General features: G+C 36.2%; 1 protein-coding gene across 7 annotated transcripts in view; it reads left to right on the top strand.

The window, feature by feature from the left end:
• LOC106136237 (uncharacterized) overlaps nucleotides 1–18254 on the top strand; it is a 286942-nt gene that overhangs the window by 254831 nt on the left and 13857 nt on the right. For 6 of the 7 annotated variants that reach the window (XM_060949379.1, XM_060949375.1, XM_060949374.1 and 3 more), the window contains 14 exons: nucleotides 353–435; nucleotides 2824–2898; nucleotides 3899–3975; nucleotides 5061–5125; nucleotides 5731–5908; nucleotides 9958–10094; nucleotides 11421–11625; nucleotides 11896–12060; nucleotides 13324–13517; nucleotides 13765–13861; nucleotides 14014–14262; nucleotides 15798–16069; nucleotides 17041–17186; nucleotides 17902–18056. In XM_060949379.1, coding sequence (XP_060805362.1) covers nucleotides 353–435; nucleotides 2824–2898; nucleotides 3899–3975; nucleotides 5061–5125; nucleotides 5731–5908; nucleotides 9958–10094; nucleotides 11421–11625; nucleotides 11896–12060; nucleotides 13324–13517; nucleotides 13765–13861; nucleotides 14014–14262; nucleotides 15798–16069; nucleotides 17041–17186; nucleotides 17902–18056 — 2098 coding nt within the window. The remainder of the gene's footprint in view (nucleotides 1–352; nucleotides 436–2823; nucleotides 2899–3898; nucleotides 3976–5060; nucleotides 5126–5730; nucleotides 5909–9957; nucleotides 10095–11420; nucleotides 11626–11895; nucleotides 12061–13323; nucleotides 13518–13764; nucleotides 13862–14013; nucleotides 14263–15797; nucleotides 16070–17040; nucleotides 17187–17901; nucleotides 18057–18254) is intronic. The other variant, XM_060949376.1, reaches the window with a different exon arrangement.

The following is an 18254-nucleotide window of genomic DNA, read 5'->3' as shown; positions in this document are numbered from 1 at the left end:
TAAAAAAAAATAATTCATTTTTATGAGACATTTTAATATTGTAATCTTTTTGTTTCACAACATTGGTTGAAGTCAAAGAAATTACTTAAAACGAAATAACTTACATTTACCGCCGCTTCCGAAGCGTCAGTACAGAAGAAGCGGTAACAAACTACACAGCTGCATTTTCTTCAACAACTTCATAATTATCCAAACTTAGAATAGGAATGTGGACGAGAGAATACATTGTTGTGATTAATTGATTTATACTTTATTTATTGTGGATTTAATGTGTTTTATACATATTTGCCTCGACTGCCTAAAAGTAGTGTAATGTTTGTAGAGATCTTTAAATATGCTGATGTTTCCACAGACAGATGGGTCCAGCTGCGGTCAGCTGCATTTGTGCCCCGGGCTTCACGGGGGACCTTTGTGAATCGCAGATTGCTGAACCAGGTAACATTGTATTTTAATTTTCGTTACAAAAAAATGTTTGGACCTCCATAATTAAGCTTTTTATTTACCGTTTTTTTTAACAAGTTAAGTAGCGATATTCATCTAAAGACAAATTTGTGCGATCGAGCAACTCTTTCGCTGCCTTTTTTAAACGCAAAAAAAAAGATTGGTGCTCAGTTTGACCTGTATATATATATGTGTTTATCAGCGATTCTTTCGCGTTTCGCTGAACTGATTTTGATGCGGTTTTCTGTAAACTGTTTGTTACGCTTAGGAGAAGTTTTTAGAAAATTCACCGTTTTCAAATAAGATGATATCGATTGGAGGCGTTTCTCTGTTTATAAAATTTATACATACAACTAATGTTAAAAGAGTATCAAATTCTAAGAATATCTTAACTCTTTTTCGGCACTCATCAATTTACCTAATGCAATTTTGAAAGTACATTCATATTTGCCTCAGTTGGATTAGTTCTAAAGTTCACAACTGCGAATGCATCGATACTGCACTCACTCCAAAATAATATAAAATGAAAGCATGTTCGACTAAAGAAAGACAAATCACTAGTTAAAAACGTAGTAAAAAATCTTCATTATAACACTTCAACAATTTTCTTACCACAAAACTGATCTGAAAAGATTAATCGTTATAACAAGCTCAACGTTGAGTTTAAAGTATTAATGCACTTAACGAGTTTGTAAGCTAACTTGAAATAATGGTCGGACATAGGGTTGCCAGGTGACCGTCTGAAAACATAGTAAAGCTTTTTGATTGCCTGTTTCAGCCTAAATTTACGGTGTCCGATTTGTCCTGCTTCTATTAGGCTTTTCATATTAGGGATCATAATAGATATCTATTTACATTTAAGCTGAAGGAGCATTTAATAGGCGACCAAAAAAACCTCATTTCGATGAGATAAAAAAATCTCAACTATGAAAAGAGTCGATTTTTATCTAAATGTGAACATACCTTGATCGAGACCTCGCAACCCTAGTCCGACAAGGCGGAATTTCCCGGCGAACCATCCGCTGTTGCGTCCAGTTGCTTGCAACTTAGTAGAATGCTTTGTACACTATTTAATATTAAGGCGTGTTTCACATGTTTGTTGTAAGCTAAACAAGTTTACTTTAGCCATGATCAGTTTACATTATACATTAGCATCAGATTCCCTCAAACAGAGCACGCAAATCGAACGGAATAAACTAGCCCCCTCTCTTTTCCTTTCATCTCCTTTCTTCTTCTTCTTCAAAGGTTTCCACGGGGACAGAAATAAAGTTTACTTTCTTCGAATTCGTGTGATTTTACTTTATCTCTGTAAAAACTAATAAATCCACTTGTATGTTGTGGTCACTCTGATGTCACATAAAGACTAAATCCAGACTCTTTGTCAGGAATGAAGCAAGCCCGGAAATAGGCCAAAACGTATGATCATCTAATATGCAAGGATTCTCTCTTAAGAATTTCCTGCCTGAATAATCAGTCGGTTATCAAATAAAATTACCAACTACAATATTTTAGTACCCGGGCTCTTCTATAAAGAGATGAGGTTGCGCCCGGGATAAACGCCAGGGCAAAGAAGAACGATCCAAGTATAATGTGTTACACCCTTAAGATTGCAGACTGTAAGCGAGTCTAGAACTTAATACCTAGATCTGGGTATAGTTAGCACAACAGGTGTCCAACGACGGTGTTTGTTCGCCAAACTCCTTGAAATACTATTGTGATTTACCCGACTGAACAAATCGAGCAGCTCATGTACGTTAAATTGCGTAAACTATTTAGCTAAACGTGGCCTTCGAGGCTTTTCAAAAAGATTTATTGGCTCTGTTTACCCATTTAGATATGAATATGTGTTATTTATAATACAATCATTGTATTAATAAAATAAATTGTAATGTCCCCATTTACTTTCCGCTTTAAAACCTGAAAATCTCTTGCTAAGTTTTCAAGACCTTATCTTGTTTTAATAGCCAAATTTTAGTATTATAATAATTATTATTTTGTCAAAAGTTAAAATAATAATCACAAAAATGTATCAACAACAGCTTAACAAAAGTTGAATAACATTAGAATTTCGTATTGTTTTTTTTTATTTGGTTAATACTGTCCACTAAGAAAAAAGTAACCAAAAAGGATGTTTTTTTTAAATTTTAAATTTTGGCGCGATGTTAAGACAGGACAATATGTTTTTTTATGATATTCTGTATTTTTTGATACAATTTTACTTTCACAATTAAAATTTGTCATTATAATAATGCAAATAAATATATTAGATACTTAGGTATTTCTATATAGTGCATGCTAAAGTGTTCTACTCCAGGTAAGTACCATACATACGCATAATTAATGTAAATCATTTATATATGTAATAATCTTTATTGATTTCAGAATGCGGCATCGAAGAGTGTTCCGAAGGTTGTGAGGGAGGCATCTGCGATTGTACACCAAGAGACACGGATTTTTGTGAGTTATACTGGTTTAATAATATAACAAAAGCAAAAGTAGTAGTAAAAATGTATGGATGTCGGCCTCTCTATATGAAACCATAACAAAATAGGTATTTATCACCCTTGTTCCTGGTTTACATATCCTTTTTTAACATAATAGTTATTTCTAAATAATGTTTTACTTTCATAAAAAAATCTCTTTCAAGGAACAAAATCTATTTCTATTTCGGTCGGATAAAACCGATACAGAAGTTCTGAGTGATGATAGCCTCGAGACGGCATTACGGGCCAAGTAAGCGCGTCCGTCTAGGGTTGACCGATTATCGCGCGGATTATTCAGATAATGCATATTGTGTTTTGTCTCATTCTTTCTTTCTGGTAAAGCCTAGTGGTAAAAAAGAGGAAAGCTAAGATAAGATACATGCCTTGTCAAAGTTTGTGAACAGCCCAAATTTGTCGACATCACAAATCATGTCCAGAATAATTACCGGCCAAATACAAATAAATGACAAAGAGCTATTAATTAAGATCTTTCTGAATCACCTCACTTTATATATTTTTTTTACTTTAAATATTTTTATGCAATCATATTTTTTCGTTATTACTTTCATTTTAATATTTATTTATTCATCCCAACGTTAAAAAAATAATATTATATTATGACCATCCCGAATTTCAATATCAATATGTTCATTTACAAACACTTGTATGCATAGGTACTTAAAATGCTTTGTCTTTCAACAAATTGTTTTTATTTTAGTCATTCCTTCTTTTCAGCTTGGCCTCTGCCGTGCTTGATGTATATAGATCTGAATAATTATAGTATCGTATTAATATACATATAGTACCTATCGTTAAGTTAGTATCTCATCACACAAGTCTGGAACTTACTTTGCGGCTAACTTAATCTGTGTTATTTGTCCCGTATATATTTATATTTTTTATATCTGGCAACCCTGTTCCAGCCGGATGTCCGGTGTCGGGGTGTGGTCATTAATCACGTGCTCTGTTTGCAGCGTCAGCAAGATACGAAACTAGGCTACTGATCGGGGACCATCCGAACGGGAACATATCACAAGATTTCGTCAAACAGGTGGGCTTTTCTTGATTTGCTTGATGATGGAATTGAGATTCAAATAGTGAAAGTTTGCTAGCCCATCGCCTACAAAAAGAATCCCAAATTTATTAGCTTTTTCGTTAGTCACCTTTTACGATATCCATGAGAGAGATGTGGTCCTAATCTAAAGTGTCTGTAGATTCAAACCCAATCCAGCCATATACCAATGACTCTTTTCTGACATAAGTACATCAGTTTCATTGCGTTGACGGAAATTATCTTGTGAAAACCTACCCATTCAGATAACTAGAAGTGTAATCCTGATCCAACATCCTGGGCTATATTCTACTGCAAAACTTGCGGAAATAAGACAGGAATTATATAATACATAGATATAATCAGTATCGAAAATACTGAAAGCCCACAGTAGTTTTCGATTGAGAGAGTAACAAACACACATACATCGACACATTGCATCCTTACTAAGTTTCCCATTTATAATATTAGTAGGAAGAATTGGATTTAAGCGTTGATAATACAGTTTTATAAAATGCATAAAGTAAAACATAAGTTAGTGAGAAGGTGACTAATGTAGTGCTTAACATGAAAACTTGCTGCACTTGGCTGTTCCGGACTAGCTTTACGAGTTTCTCACTGTATATCTAGATTGTCTACTTTGTACTCATTAATTTATTAACACGACATTCGACGAAGTAGAAAAGGTCACTCTCCAAGATGACTCGGAGATTTAGGATTTTAGAAATGGGATTAAAGAAATTTGGCACATATATTGACTATACTTTTAGAAGTAGCATTAGTATAACTTTATATCTTTGGAATTTACCACAGGAGAAAAAAGAATTATCCGTTAAGAGGTAAAAAGAGCCAAAATAGTTTTGAAAAAACTAAAAGTACACATTTAGCTGTATGGCCCAATGATAAAATTGAGATTCAAATAGTGACAGGAGAAATACCTGGATTAACTCTTAACTGTTGAAATATAATTTTAGAGGTAATAGAAAATTCTAACCTATTTTCCTCTTTGCACGACGAACGCATACGTTCATTTTTATTCCCCCTATGTACCTACCCCTATTAAATTTTATTACGGTTCTTTTCAGATAACAAGCTATTTAAAGGCATCCAATATAAGTTTGGAAGATGATATTGAAGTACTTAATGTAAGGTAAGTTTATTGCTTTTATAACTTTTATGAGAACGTAATCCGATGAAAATATGAGCCCGGATTTTCGTAAGAGTTCTTTTATACTTGAGAAAAGGATGTTTCCACACAACTTTACTTTTCAGATCATAAACATAGAAATGCGTTAAGTTTCATACCAGTATATACGCTCTTAGAATTTAAAATGTACTTGAGGCTTTGTTAAAATCATATGGGTTGCACCATATTATTTTAACGATAACCAAATTCGTCACATCTTCCGTTAAGTACATTAGGTGTCGAACTGTTCTATTTAAAATCAACTCATACGCATAAACATCCCCTTGTCGTTAGTCGTACTTGAGTCCTCTGCCATCATGGTCCGCCTGTAGCCACGATTCGAATCTAGAATAAATAAGACTTTTGCACGAAGTGACTGTTTTATTTTTGCTGTCGAAGAGGCAATAATTTTTTACGGACGACCCCACGTGTCTACCCGGGAGTATGTAAGACTCCCGGCTTCTTGTGTGCCAGCCTACCCACTAAACCTCTCCGGTGCGCCTTCTTGCCATTTTAAGAGCATCATGAGAGAAATTTCCGTGCAGTTCCAAACCAACTTCTCTTCACAGCTCTCCTGACCTGAACAATGCAAGGACCGTCTGGCTGCGACTCTGGGGGGCACGACGAGACGCGGGCGCGCTGCGCGCTGCACTGGCTCGGCTAGCAGCCACGCGCGCGCGCGCAGATCGACTTAGAATCCTACCCGCCACCCAGCACTTTTTAATGCAGCCAGCACTCAGTTTACAAGTAAGCCATCGTCTTTTTTCAAATATCATATTAAATAGATTCATACAGTGGCAAGTATCAGGGGGGAAATGAATCATCACCTACATAAATATGGTTCAAGGGAATTGTCACAGTACTGTTAAAGAATTGTAAGCAAGTATCCACTTCGTCATTCACCGATGAGGTTGTGAAAATGGCAGAATTTTATAGTGGCAAAATTGTATTATCGTCGAGGAATTATCTACAGGCCAAGAAGACTTATCTATTTCCCTTACGGCATGTTGGTATTTCGCGATCTAACATTGTCCGTAGCTTTGCTGCGCAGGATATACAACGTTAGCTATATACATACGAATACATATCCTTAGATATAGAACTATTGCGTTGCGTTATACTATCTATATATACAACAGCTATTAAACGGGCACATTGATTCGTTACATTAGTTACAATGATCACGAATAAAAAAATGTACGTATTTAAACGGTAAATAAAAATAAAATAAAGGTACACGTTACGTAACTTGCGCATTTAATGCCCGTAGCATTTAAAAATATTATCACTGGCCGCAAAAAAGATGTAAAGAATAGAAAAGAAAAATGTTCTAAATATAATTAAATTTTCGTCAAAAAAAGTTGAATCACAATAATCACGCATACTGTCCCGCACTCTTTTTCTTTAACTTCATATATCTGTTAGAGCCCACAAAAGTTAAAAAGATAACTATCTCAATCAATAAAGGAACTTTATCTGGCGGTAGAGAAATGGCGCCATTTTTCGTGTCTTACAACTTCTCTCAGTTTCCACGCGGTTTAATTGTTTGCCATTTATTTTGTGGTCGTTGATAGAATAATCCAATATGTTGTTAGCACTTTTACGGCTTTTGCTCATTAAATAATTTTTTTTACTGCATCCTGATATAAAGTTCTTAATGAGTTGAAGAAAATATGTTATTTTTTTGTGATTTGGCTTCATTTTTAATGTCAGCTGTCTGGCGACACCCACTCCAATCTGCAATGGTAATCATAAAAATTCATTCTCTATCTTCTTTAACTTAATATACAGGACAATGGACAGACAGAGATTTTAAATTTGGCATAAAGGTTCCCTATGTGGCTAGGATTCGAAAAAAAAGGTGTGCACTAAGAGAGATTTCCCAAAATTCCAGGAGGCGGAGCCGCGGACATACACTTGTATATTATACTGAATATAAATATTCAAAAAAATTCTGCTTTATAGTCTCAAAAATGCTGTGAATTTTTAAAGAGGAAATTAGGAGGATGACGGGCGAATTAATCTAATTTGTTTCGCACTAATTAGGCGTCCCGCGCACCATCTTAGGAACGGATGATAAATGCATCTGTTTTCGTAGGCTTCACAAAATTAAGTGTGAAAAACTTAATGAACTGTCTTTTGTCTGGTTGTGGCCACGATTTATATTCAAATTTATTCAAAGTTAAGAAATTTGAAGCATTTTCAAGGTCAATAACATTTTTTTCATGCGTTTTAATGGTTCTCCACATATTACTAAAGATGTGTATCTGTTCAAAACAAAACAAACCCATTTAGTCCAGATCTTGGGAAAAAAAGCATTATTTTTTTTATTTAATTCATGATTCCCATAACAACCTATATTCTCTGTGAGAAAAGTTTGTTGGAAGTATTATTAAACTTATAGTTATGGTCGGACAGTTTTACTGGTCTTTTCAGAAATAGTACTGACATTCTTTGAAATGATAGTGAAAATGGGAAAAAGAGACCTAAATAGGAAGTCCCACATAAACGGAAAATAGGTATACAATTGGAAAACAACAATGAGAGAATTCTATTACCAAGTACTATCTTCATACTGTGAACAGATCATCAGCAATCAATCATGGAACTTACCCGTGACATACGAGTATCACACAATAAGCAAATTCATGTTACCTATCCAATTCGAAATTCAAACCTCTTACACCTAAATAACATTTCCCTCAAATGTGTATAAAGATAAGATCACATGTAACAACATATCAATAGAAACCAATCTTGTACAGCACGATTCACTCTCGTACGTAATTACATTCTAACAATAGCGCGGAACATTACCGACTGGCCCTTACATAGCCGGGGCGTAATGGGAAAGGGCCGAAATGACTGATGCCCCGTATGAATTAAAGACGCCGCAAGTGGCCCATTTGGTCCCGTTATGTTAGAGAAATATTAAGGAGGATTTTTAAGAAAGAAATTACTATAATAGACTATCAAACCTATGCCCATTTTGGATTTGTTAATTTCAATAATTGCCGTGTAAAAATACAACAAATACAAAGTCACTAGTCATCAGTGCTATAAATAACGTCAAGGTGAACTGTAGTAACGAGGTATCTCTAATTTAACAGTATTTTGTCTGAGTAACGAGGCACAGGAATTCAATTAACCTCTGGCCTACCACTTCTACTAAACATCTTCTGAGGTTTCACAGGATTATTACACTTAGGTACGTTACTCACTAACCTGAATCAATTAAAAATAAGCTAATAATTTGGAAGAAAGTTGTTTTTTTTTATAAATGTATTGATCGGACCACTATTCCTACGAAAAATAATATACTACCTATAGATTTCATAGAATGATATATATCTAAATATATGTATATATTTAAATATGTTGTTTAACTTTGATCGTAAACAATAAATGAGAGCTGAACAGTATATCTATTCATTACTTTTTATTTCTTTGAATTTGGTACAGACATATTTTTCAGGCGTGGATAGATGTAGTCATTACATAACCATCCAGTAAAGAGGCGTGATGTAATTCACTTTGACCAGCCTCTAGCATCCAAGGACCCAACATACTAGGCAGCTCTAAGGAGCCAATGTGTACAACTCGCTTTAAAGGCCAAATTTAATTATTCGGAATGCGCGGCGCATCCCTAGTGCTTGGCGGTCCGCCAGCCAAGCGTCTCGTTGACCTGAGTTAGCACCTGCTTTATTGTTATAATAGCTCCAACTTAATGTGTGAGGTGTCTCTTTCATCGTGCTATTAGTTAGCTAATAATGGTTAGTTGTAAATGATGACGTTTCATTAGAAATGTTTTAAAAAATAAATGAAAAATTACATGATTGGTTCGGTTATTTATCGACAAAATATACATTCAATAAAAAACACTACATCTTTTAAATGGAAATGGCTATTGCTTTCCCTTTACCGAGAAGCTATCAAAGAAGCTTTACTGCAAAGACGTGTATTTCTCTACTGAAGGTCCGTAACCTTTCGCGCTTTAATAACGCGATAACTGAAGTTTAAAAAATCTTGAACAATTCGAACCACTTTTTTGCTTCCGTTTTTACTAAGACCTCCAAGTCGTCATCCGTTTGGAGTCTGTCCTGACCACTCCACGAGTTTGAGTGAGGGGAGTCCTGTGACCACTATCCAGGAGTATCCTGGTCCTCTGGTTAATAAAAAGTAATTCTTAAAATACAAAGTCATATATTACAAAATATGTTTGTTTTGACTTTTGAATAAGAACGAATAAAATAATTACTTTTTATTTTAATATTAACTGATTGTTACGACTTTCTCTACATTAAACATATTTTTTGTTACAAAAATATTTGTTCAGAATAAGTCATCTTTGTGAAGCGAAGCATAATAAATGGCATTTAAGTAGAATTGACTCACGGTAGGACCTATAAGCAGGCGAACTCCAAGCCTTACTCGTCATTAACCAACAAAGTGGTGTAATAACACGCTTTGTTTGACTACCTACTTTAAAAAAAATGTTATTTTGCGTCTGATCCCATCGTTAAATTTATTGTTTTTGTGTTTACCACATTTGATATGTCTTCTGATAGTTAGATAAGTAAGAGTTTTGACTGCAATATACCATGTCTTTTTATTATGCTTTTTTCCTTTTTACTTTGCTTCGCAATTCCTGTAATATAGCACTTAATGTGTGTGATTTGTTCGTAGGTATTTATTTAAAAACAAATTTCTGGTCCGAGGGGTCAGTATCCTTAAGAGAATTATGATGTCCATTTATTAACAATCTAGAATCTAATTATACTGTTTCTAATTCTCAGGCAGTGGTAGTGAACCAACGGCCAGAAGTATGGGAGGGGTCAGAGTTCATACTGAGCTGTATGGCGTACGGGTCCCCAGACATCGTGTTCACCTGGTACAAAGACGGGGTCAAAGTCAACTTTAACGGCACCACGAGGTAACTAACTAACTAATATGACTAGTCTGGCTCATTAGCACTTTAATGGTCTATAAACCGACGCTCGGGAACATTTAAGTAATGAATGGACATATTGTTTGGAATAATACGCAAATAGCATTGATTGTATTGAGTGGATTTTCGGTTTATTTCACATAATGTATCAGAAATTAGCTGAACGTAGCCTTTTAGTCTTTCGAGACTGCTGGCTCTGTCTTTCCCGCAAGGGATATACATAGGTTTGATTAAATTCATTCACGTGAAAACATTAATTCAATGTTTAGAAAGTGTAGAAGAATCTATTTAGTATAGTAACTTTAATTTATATTTTCATAAAACTAAAATATTATGTCGCTGTTATGGTTACAAACACTGTGTATGTACCAATTAAATAAATAAATACTATACAGAACAATACATACAAAATCCTAACGATGTATACAAGACACAAGAATCTCTGGAAGATAGTCACAGGCAGATCTACGAGTAGGTATGACTCAGACGGAACAAAGACAATAAAGGGGGTATAAGTACAGATAATTTTAATTATAATGAATTATAATGAAAACAAAATTAATTAACATTAATTTAATTAACTTTCGCTTGCATTAATTAATCAAAATTAATTTCCCAAACGTGTATAAAAAAAATTCACACAAGTAATTCATAAGGAAATTTATCTTTTCTTGTTACTTACCTTTCCATCTCTCTTTAAAAAATCCTTACCACAAACCATACTCTGAACAATAGGTAAAGTTTGTACCAGAACTCAATATATTGACACATTTTCTCACTTTTCCTTTGTTGAATTTTCCGTGTCGTGTCGTTCCGAGACGTATTATTTAGCGAACTTGTCTCAAAGTTGTCCAATAAAAAAGTTATTTCTGTGAAAGGTGACCTTCTTAGAAGACGTAATCTTGAAAATTACAGCTGCAAAATATGTTGCTAAAAGTCAAGATTTTTTATAACGGTTAAATGTACTTACATCCCCGCGGCATCTTGGTTTTAGAAAGACAAAAACCGGTGTGACGGACTCGCGCCAATAAAATTCCGTAACATTTTATTTACAACGAAATTATCCCATATCTCAAAACTTTATCGATTGGATCAAATACGATATTATTTAATCGATTTAAGTAAGTTATTTTGATTGAATATACACCCAACTTCAATTTTCACCACATTGTTTACTATCGACTTTCATAAAATATTATTACTGCCTTCTCGACAAAATAGTTTCAGGATTCCCTTCTCGTGCCAATTTTCAGTATACAGTCAGTCACTGACTAATCTGTTATTGATATACTGATTGATCGATAATTCCAGGGATATCTGGACTAGAACAGTCGCAGAAGACGCGCTAGGCCGTCGGATGTCAGTATTGGGCATATCTGAAGCGAAAAGGCCCGACAGTGGGAAGTGGTCGTGCGCAGCTGAAGACGCCGGGAGAAGGCGATGCAGGGCGCTGAGATTAGCTATATTGAGGCCGCCTGATATAAGACTAGTACCGTCTACGTTAACTGTAAACAAGGTATTGAAATCTTTAATTTGACGTCTGGCGCTTAGACGACTAAAACATTGGTTCGATTGTTATGGCGACAAAAATATTTATATGTATATAGACAATTTACACCAGTTTTTTTACACGCCGAAAATACTTGTTTAATGACGTAAGGAAGGCCAAATTCATATAAGTATGGTAATTGTAAATTAATACTAAAGGGGGAATTTCCGAAATTCTTTCTGATTCTGAAATCCCTAACATTAACGATCTAAGATTCAAAGGTAACAATTATTTTAGGGTGACAACGTCAGCATCACATGTTTAGCAGGCGCTGGGCGCGTACACGGGGCCTTGGGGTTCAGTTGGGCCCGGGAGAGAACCCTGCTGCCCCTGGCACCAGGGCGCGAGGTCTGGGAAGACCTGTACCCAGCTGGAAGCGTGCTGAAACTTTATAATGTACAGGTAATTGCTTGACCTCACTAGTTTTTACGGTGATAACGTCAGCATCACATACTTAGCAGACACTGGGAGTGAAGGTACACAGGACTTTAGGATGGAGTACTAGGGAGAGATCCTTTCTTAAATACAAATTCAAATTCAAAATTTTTATTCCTTGTTATGGCATTTCAAACATCACTTAATAATTGTCATATCTTTTGGTTTCACAACATTAGTTTACGTCAAATAAATTACAGAATACTAAGTTCACTGCCGCTTCCAAAGCGTCAGTGCAGAAGAAGTGGTAACAAAGTGCATGGCAGCATTTTCTTCTTCTCACATCAGGACGCGAAGTCGGGGAAGACCTAAATTAGATTTAAAAATTCGAATTACACACACACACACCTCAAAATCACGTTCTTTATACCTTTTACGTTGTTGTACAGAGCCAGCAACATCCAGCCACTCGAAGAGCGCTGAATTACTTAAAAGGCAAATTATTTAATATTGCAATACATAATGCAACAGATGCAAAATAATTTCAACTTCTGTTCACATTCATAATTTATTTACTTGGCACAAAAGATTAATTAAATAAAATAAAAACTAAAACATCATTTTTCTAAACTTGTAGCAAAAGCATAATGTGTAAAATAATACAAAGGGTACAAAATATTTATCAAAATGATAATTAATTCAAACTAAGAATAATAGATACTCATCAGTTCCAACCGATTGTTTACCATATTATTTCCCTATAATGTTGAAACATTGTAATTAAATATTCAAGATATATTGCATTTAAAATATTAAAATGTAAAGTGCTCGCGTACTTTAATCCGGAGTTAATTTAAATTGCAAATTGCGGCTTGAAACACGAGAATTAGCAACGCTGTTTCCGAACTGTAAAAAGTTGTGATACTTTACGAGCGAGCTGGAAAACTATGAAACGTTTTTATATTCCACTTGCTACACAAAACTTGCGTCGGTAAATATTTCATATGTTTAAATATGTTATATGAATCTGAGACATTTAAAATAGGTAGTACGCATTTGATTGAAAATTATTTACATTAAAGCTTCGATTAGAATCTATCAAACAATTTTCTCTATTCCAAAACGATAAAAAAAAGTGGAACAATCGATATTCAGTTGCGTTCCAGCTCAAGTTATAACCGCAATCGGGGGACTAACTATTCCCGTGTAAGTCCGAAAGATTTTCTTTATACAAAATAACGAAAATTGTAGATTTTCGTCGGATTAATTTTTATATCTTATAATTTATAGAAATCCGGTGAATTCCGCTGCCAAGTGTCCTCAGTGGCCGGCACCAACGCCAAAGGTGTGACGATGTGGGCTCTCGGCGCTGCAGACGAGGCTTGCGAAGCTGAGACCTCCCATGGTCTGCGGTGGCCGAAGACTGCTCCGGGGGCGCACGCTTCTGCGTCGTGTCCCCCTGGACATACTGGAGAAACTACCAGGTGATGATTAACCAACTAATTATCTTACCTAAAGTATAAGTAAGTATAAGTATGTGTAAGTAAATATAAGTACCTAAGTGTAAGTAATATTATTACTATTATTTAAAGAATATAAAGTGTATACCTATCGTGAAGATACCACACGACGCATAAGGTATCGAAATCGATTGTTGCTCTTTACTGTCTTTAATTTGATGGCCACTTTAGTAAGAAAGCCTACTATAGCGGGTCCCTTGTTTATTTTCAGATTCTGCGAGCCAAAGACTGGACAGCATGGAGTCAAGTGGATGATACCCGATTTTTCCGGGTGCATCGCTGACTCGCTTAGAGATATTTTTGAACAGGTAAACATTCACTTCAAGTCTGAGACTATTTTCAATTATTTGTGAGACAATGAGTTAATTTGGTTTTGTTTAGCGATCTTGCTTTGCAAATCATAACGGACTCGTAATAAATTTGTTCGGTAATTTATTTACATTTATCAATTTTATTTCAGTTCAGTAGGATCTGGTACGGGTATTCCTGGGCTAATGTATCCCACGTGGCTCGCCAATACGGGGGGGTGCTGCACTCCCTCCCCCCGCACCCCGGGGAAGGCAGCATGCCCCTCCAGCACTCCCGCCAGATGATGCACTACCTCCTCTCTCCCGTGGGAAGACCGAAAGACCGGGAAGACTCCACGGAGTATCTGCTCAAGATATATGACACGCTGTTGAAGCATCCTGATACATTTTTGGATGAAGAGGTGGGAACAATATTGCCTGTTATGGCCCTATATTCCATTCCCCCCGTTCCCCGGAGAAAGCAGCTTACCCCTCCAGCATTCCATCCCAGATGGATGAAGAGGTTGGTATAATAGATTCATCTTATCACCCGAAGGACGTCGACTGCTGAACATAGGCCTCCCAACGATTTCCACCTCACCTTGTTGAACTTCACCATATCGTCGGAGAGGACTTCACCAAATCATTTCAAGGACTCTATGACATTACGATAAGAATCCCATAAATTATTATTACAGTATTAAAAACCGCCATGTACTGAGTAAAACTATTTATTGAAATAAACTTCACCACATACTTAAGTAATAGTTATCGAAAGAAAATTTTAGATTCAAAGGCGAAAGCATTATAGGCCTATGCAGACGGTTTCAACAACCGAAGAAGTGCAAACTTTAGTGTCAACTTTCTTATAATATTTGCGGAATTAAACTAATGTTGAAACTGCAAAATATCTAAACTTGAGCGTCGTTCAATTGCGAATTTGGGCCGCGGCCAACTTCGACCAAAACAAATTTTCCTGACCTGAATTAACCTTAAATCTTTTTGAAAATCTGTGAAACCGGCGGTGCCCACATCTGGCATGTAACACCTGGTATTTGGAAGCAGAACTATGTGAATTCAAACAATTTTTCGTCTATTATTTACTAAATTGATTGATCCTTAGTTTACTTGTATGATTTCACACCCTCACAGTTAAGTTTCTTCTTTTAATCGTAGTATGATAAAGGACAAAGATTCATAATTAATTTAACCATAGCCGAAACAATTTCATTCTTGAACCAGTGAATTGACTTTTGTAAACAAGGGCCGTCTTCGTGAAAAGCAGTAAACAGTAGAAATAGGAAGTCTAAATCTAAACTAGACAAATTTTCAAGTAAATGTCTTATTATCTTAGGAGAAAAAATCCAAATGGCAAATAGTTATGCGTAAATAAGGCACCTTATCTTTGTAATTGTTTAATTCTACATTTGGAGCGCCGCCAGCCAACTTTCAGCGAAACAATTTCCGGTCGCCTGCCCTGCGACCTAACTTTGAAGTGTCAACGGTTTTCGTAAGTAGCTGCATGGGAACATTTGTAGACTTTAAAAAGCGAAATTTTAAACACTTTTTTTATTAGTTTATTCATTTTGTTTTATTAGTTTATTCATTGCAAAAAATCACTTATGAAAGTCATAATGTACCTTTATACGAAAGCCGTAATAATTTTAAAATAAAGACCCATGTCATATGGTCAATTAAGCCGACAAAAAAGTTAATGCAAATTTCTATGGAATGGAATGCAGGTAACAATATGTTAAATATATACTAGGTTTATTATATTAAGCTATATAATTCTTTTAACATACGGTACATTAAAAGCCTCTTTTGCGGAAGGGTAGGCATAGACTACATTATCCACTAACCACGATCCCTGCATATTTTGTTACACACGTTTAGAGTCAAATCTGGCCGTTTTTCAAAACGTCCTCGATCTGATCAATATTTATACATCTTTCAGAAAATCTACCTCCTCCAAAACGCAGCAGCCGAGACGGCCAGCATGAAGAATCACCTAGACCTTCGTCTCCACCAGTTTACAGTCAAAACGAAACCAGTAAGAGATGACCACGCGGCTCACTTTGACCTGGTTCCCAATGGTTCCGAAGAGTGGCAGTTGGCTTCGGTTGGTGTGGAACTACTGGGGAGAACCGGGAATGCGTCCGTGGTGGTAGTGCAGTACCACAATCTGGCTGCGAGACTGCCTTCTCTAAGGAGATCTATTGAGTTCAAGTAGGTTACCTTCTAATTTTTTTTATTTAAGAAAATTTTTCGCCTGTCTAGCTATAGTCCCGGTTGCATCCTCACCACTCTGGTGAGGAGTAAGCTCTTGACCATGGATCCTGGATTCGGTGAGTTAGGTTTTTACATGATTTGACTCCCATCTGACCTCCGAAACCTCCGGAACCTAACCCGTAGTGGAACATAGGTTACCTACACATCCTATTGCCTGAATGTGCAGGTTTCCTCACGATGTCTTCCTCACCTATTCAAACACATTCTAATATTTCGTCTGATACTTGCGTATACATACATATAATCTATATTTCTATACCCCTTGCGGGGTAGACAGAACCAACAGTCTTGAAAAGATATTCAGACGTTCAGCTGTTTGGCTTAATGATAGAATCGAGATTTAAATAGTGACATGCAGAAAAAGTTTATAAGCCTGTCCCTTAGTCGCCTTTTGCGACATCCGTGGAAACGAGATGGAGTAGTCCTATACTTGCGCATCGAATGCCTTATATTGGTTTTCAATTATTTGATATATGTAATGTGATAACATGTTTAACGTCGAACTTGTTACTTTGTCTTCTCTCCGCGCGCTTTCTTCCTATTGCAGTTCTTCCCAATCTAGGATTTCAGTGAAATTTCTAGACCTTTTTTTTAATTTACCTAAACCATATTTGTTTGTTTGTTTGTAATATCTTTATTGCACAGTTTACACAGTTACAAGAAATAGAACATAGTTACAAAAAAAACTAAATAAGTGATTTATCGCAATGTCGGACTTATCCCATGATAGGATCTCTTCCAGTAATAATATTATACAATTTTATTATGAACAAATATTTTTCAGCACAAATTCCCGCCTAAAATCAAACTTAACTGACTATCTCAAGTTTTAATTTCCTTTAAATTTATTTGTGCATGCGTCATTTTAATTTGGTCTATTCTATATGTTTCCCTTGGGCGGGTCTCAGCGTGCCGTCTTCCAGGAGCGGCCGCGAGGTGGAGCACGTGGTCGCCTCGCAGCAGCTCCAAGTGGCCGCCAGGGGCGCTGGTGTCGACGCCGCTCTACACACCGTCACGATACTGTTCACCCATATCAAGAATTATAGCGCTGTTGGTGAGTAGTATTAAGTATTATAATGTACTGTTGAAGTAGTAATTAAAAAGTCCAAGGTAAAAAACAGATAGGTAGTGTGCCGGGTTTTCGGCATTTTAGAATTGAACCACACTACATAGATTTTTATGAGTGTTGTAAGAAGCGACTTAGGGATATTTTAACTTGGCGATTGGCTAGCAACCTATCACTATTTGAATCTCAATTTCACAATGGCGTGGCCTTTCAGTCTTTTCAAAATTGATGGCTCTGTCTACCCCGCAAGATATACGTCTGTATATCTTTGAGACAAAGAAGTCAAAGGTAATCGAATAGAATCTAAATTGCAAAACTTGTAACATAATGAATATATGACTATTTAGAAATAGATGAGACTAGAGCAGAGTCAAAGAAGAAAGAATCGACCGGTCCTATTCATACAAGGGTACAATTTTATTTTTAAAAGTCTACACCGTGTGGTTGTTAAAATGCCCCCGTAGCATAGCAAGCGCGTCGTCATTTTTATCACTTACTATCGCTATCCCGTTTAACGTCATAATAATAAGCGAAACAGCGATAGTTTTTGGCGCGATAAAAACAGCGCCACGCGTGCATGCTACAAGGACTGCTACTTCTCTTTAAATATTCTTAAACTAATTTTTAAACTCGTCTCTAGCATCCATGAATAGACTTTTCTTTTCATTAAACAAATTTTCTAAATGCACATTCCTCCCACCAGCTTCAAAACTAGCGTGCGGTCTCCGAACGTCATCAGAGCCCCGTTCGTGGTCAACCAAGGCCTGTGAGGTCCGAGTGCCTGAACCTTCCCACGTGGCCTGCCGATGTCGAGGCCTTGGAACTTATGCTCTCTTCACTATTGAGAGATCCACCCTGGTGAGTAATCTGCTATACTTTTGACACACGTAAGGGCCAAGGAAGACAGAAACACACATACATACATATTATCATGTCGGTATCCCTCACGGGGCAGATTCTTTCTAATATTCTGGGAAAATAGGAAATTCTAAATACATCCATACTCGTACATATAGTCACGTCTATATCCCTTGCGGGGAAGACGCCAACAGTCTT

This window comes from Amyelois transitella, chromosome 18 (assembly GCF_032362555.1).
Source record: "Amyelois transitella isolate CPQ chromosome 18, ilAmyTran1.1, whole genome shotgun sequence".
Taxonomy (NCBI): Eukaryota; Metazoa; Arthropoda; class Insecta; order Lepidoptera; family Pyralidae; genus Amyelois; species Amyelois transitella.
Note: the sequence above shows the minus strand (reverse complement) of the source record. Positions and strands in the feature narration are given on the sequence as shown.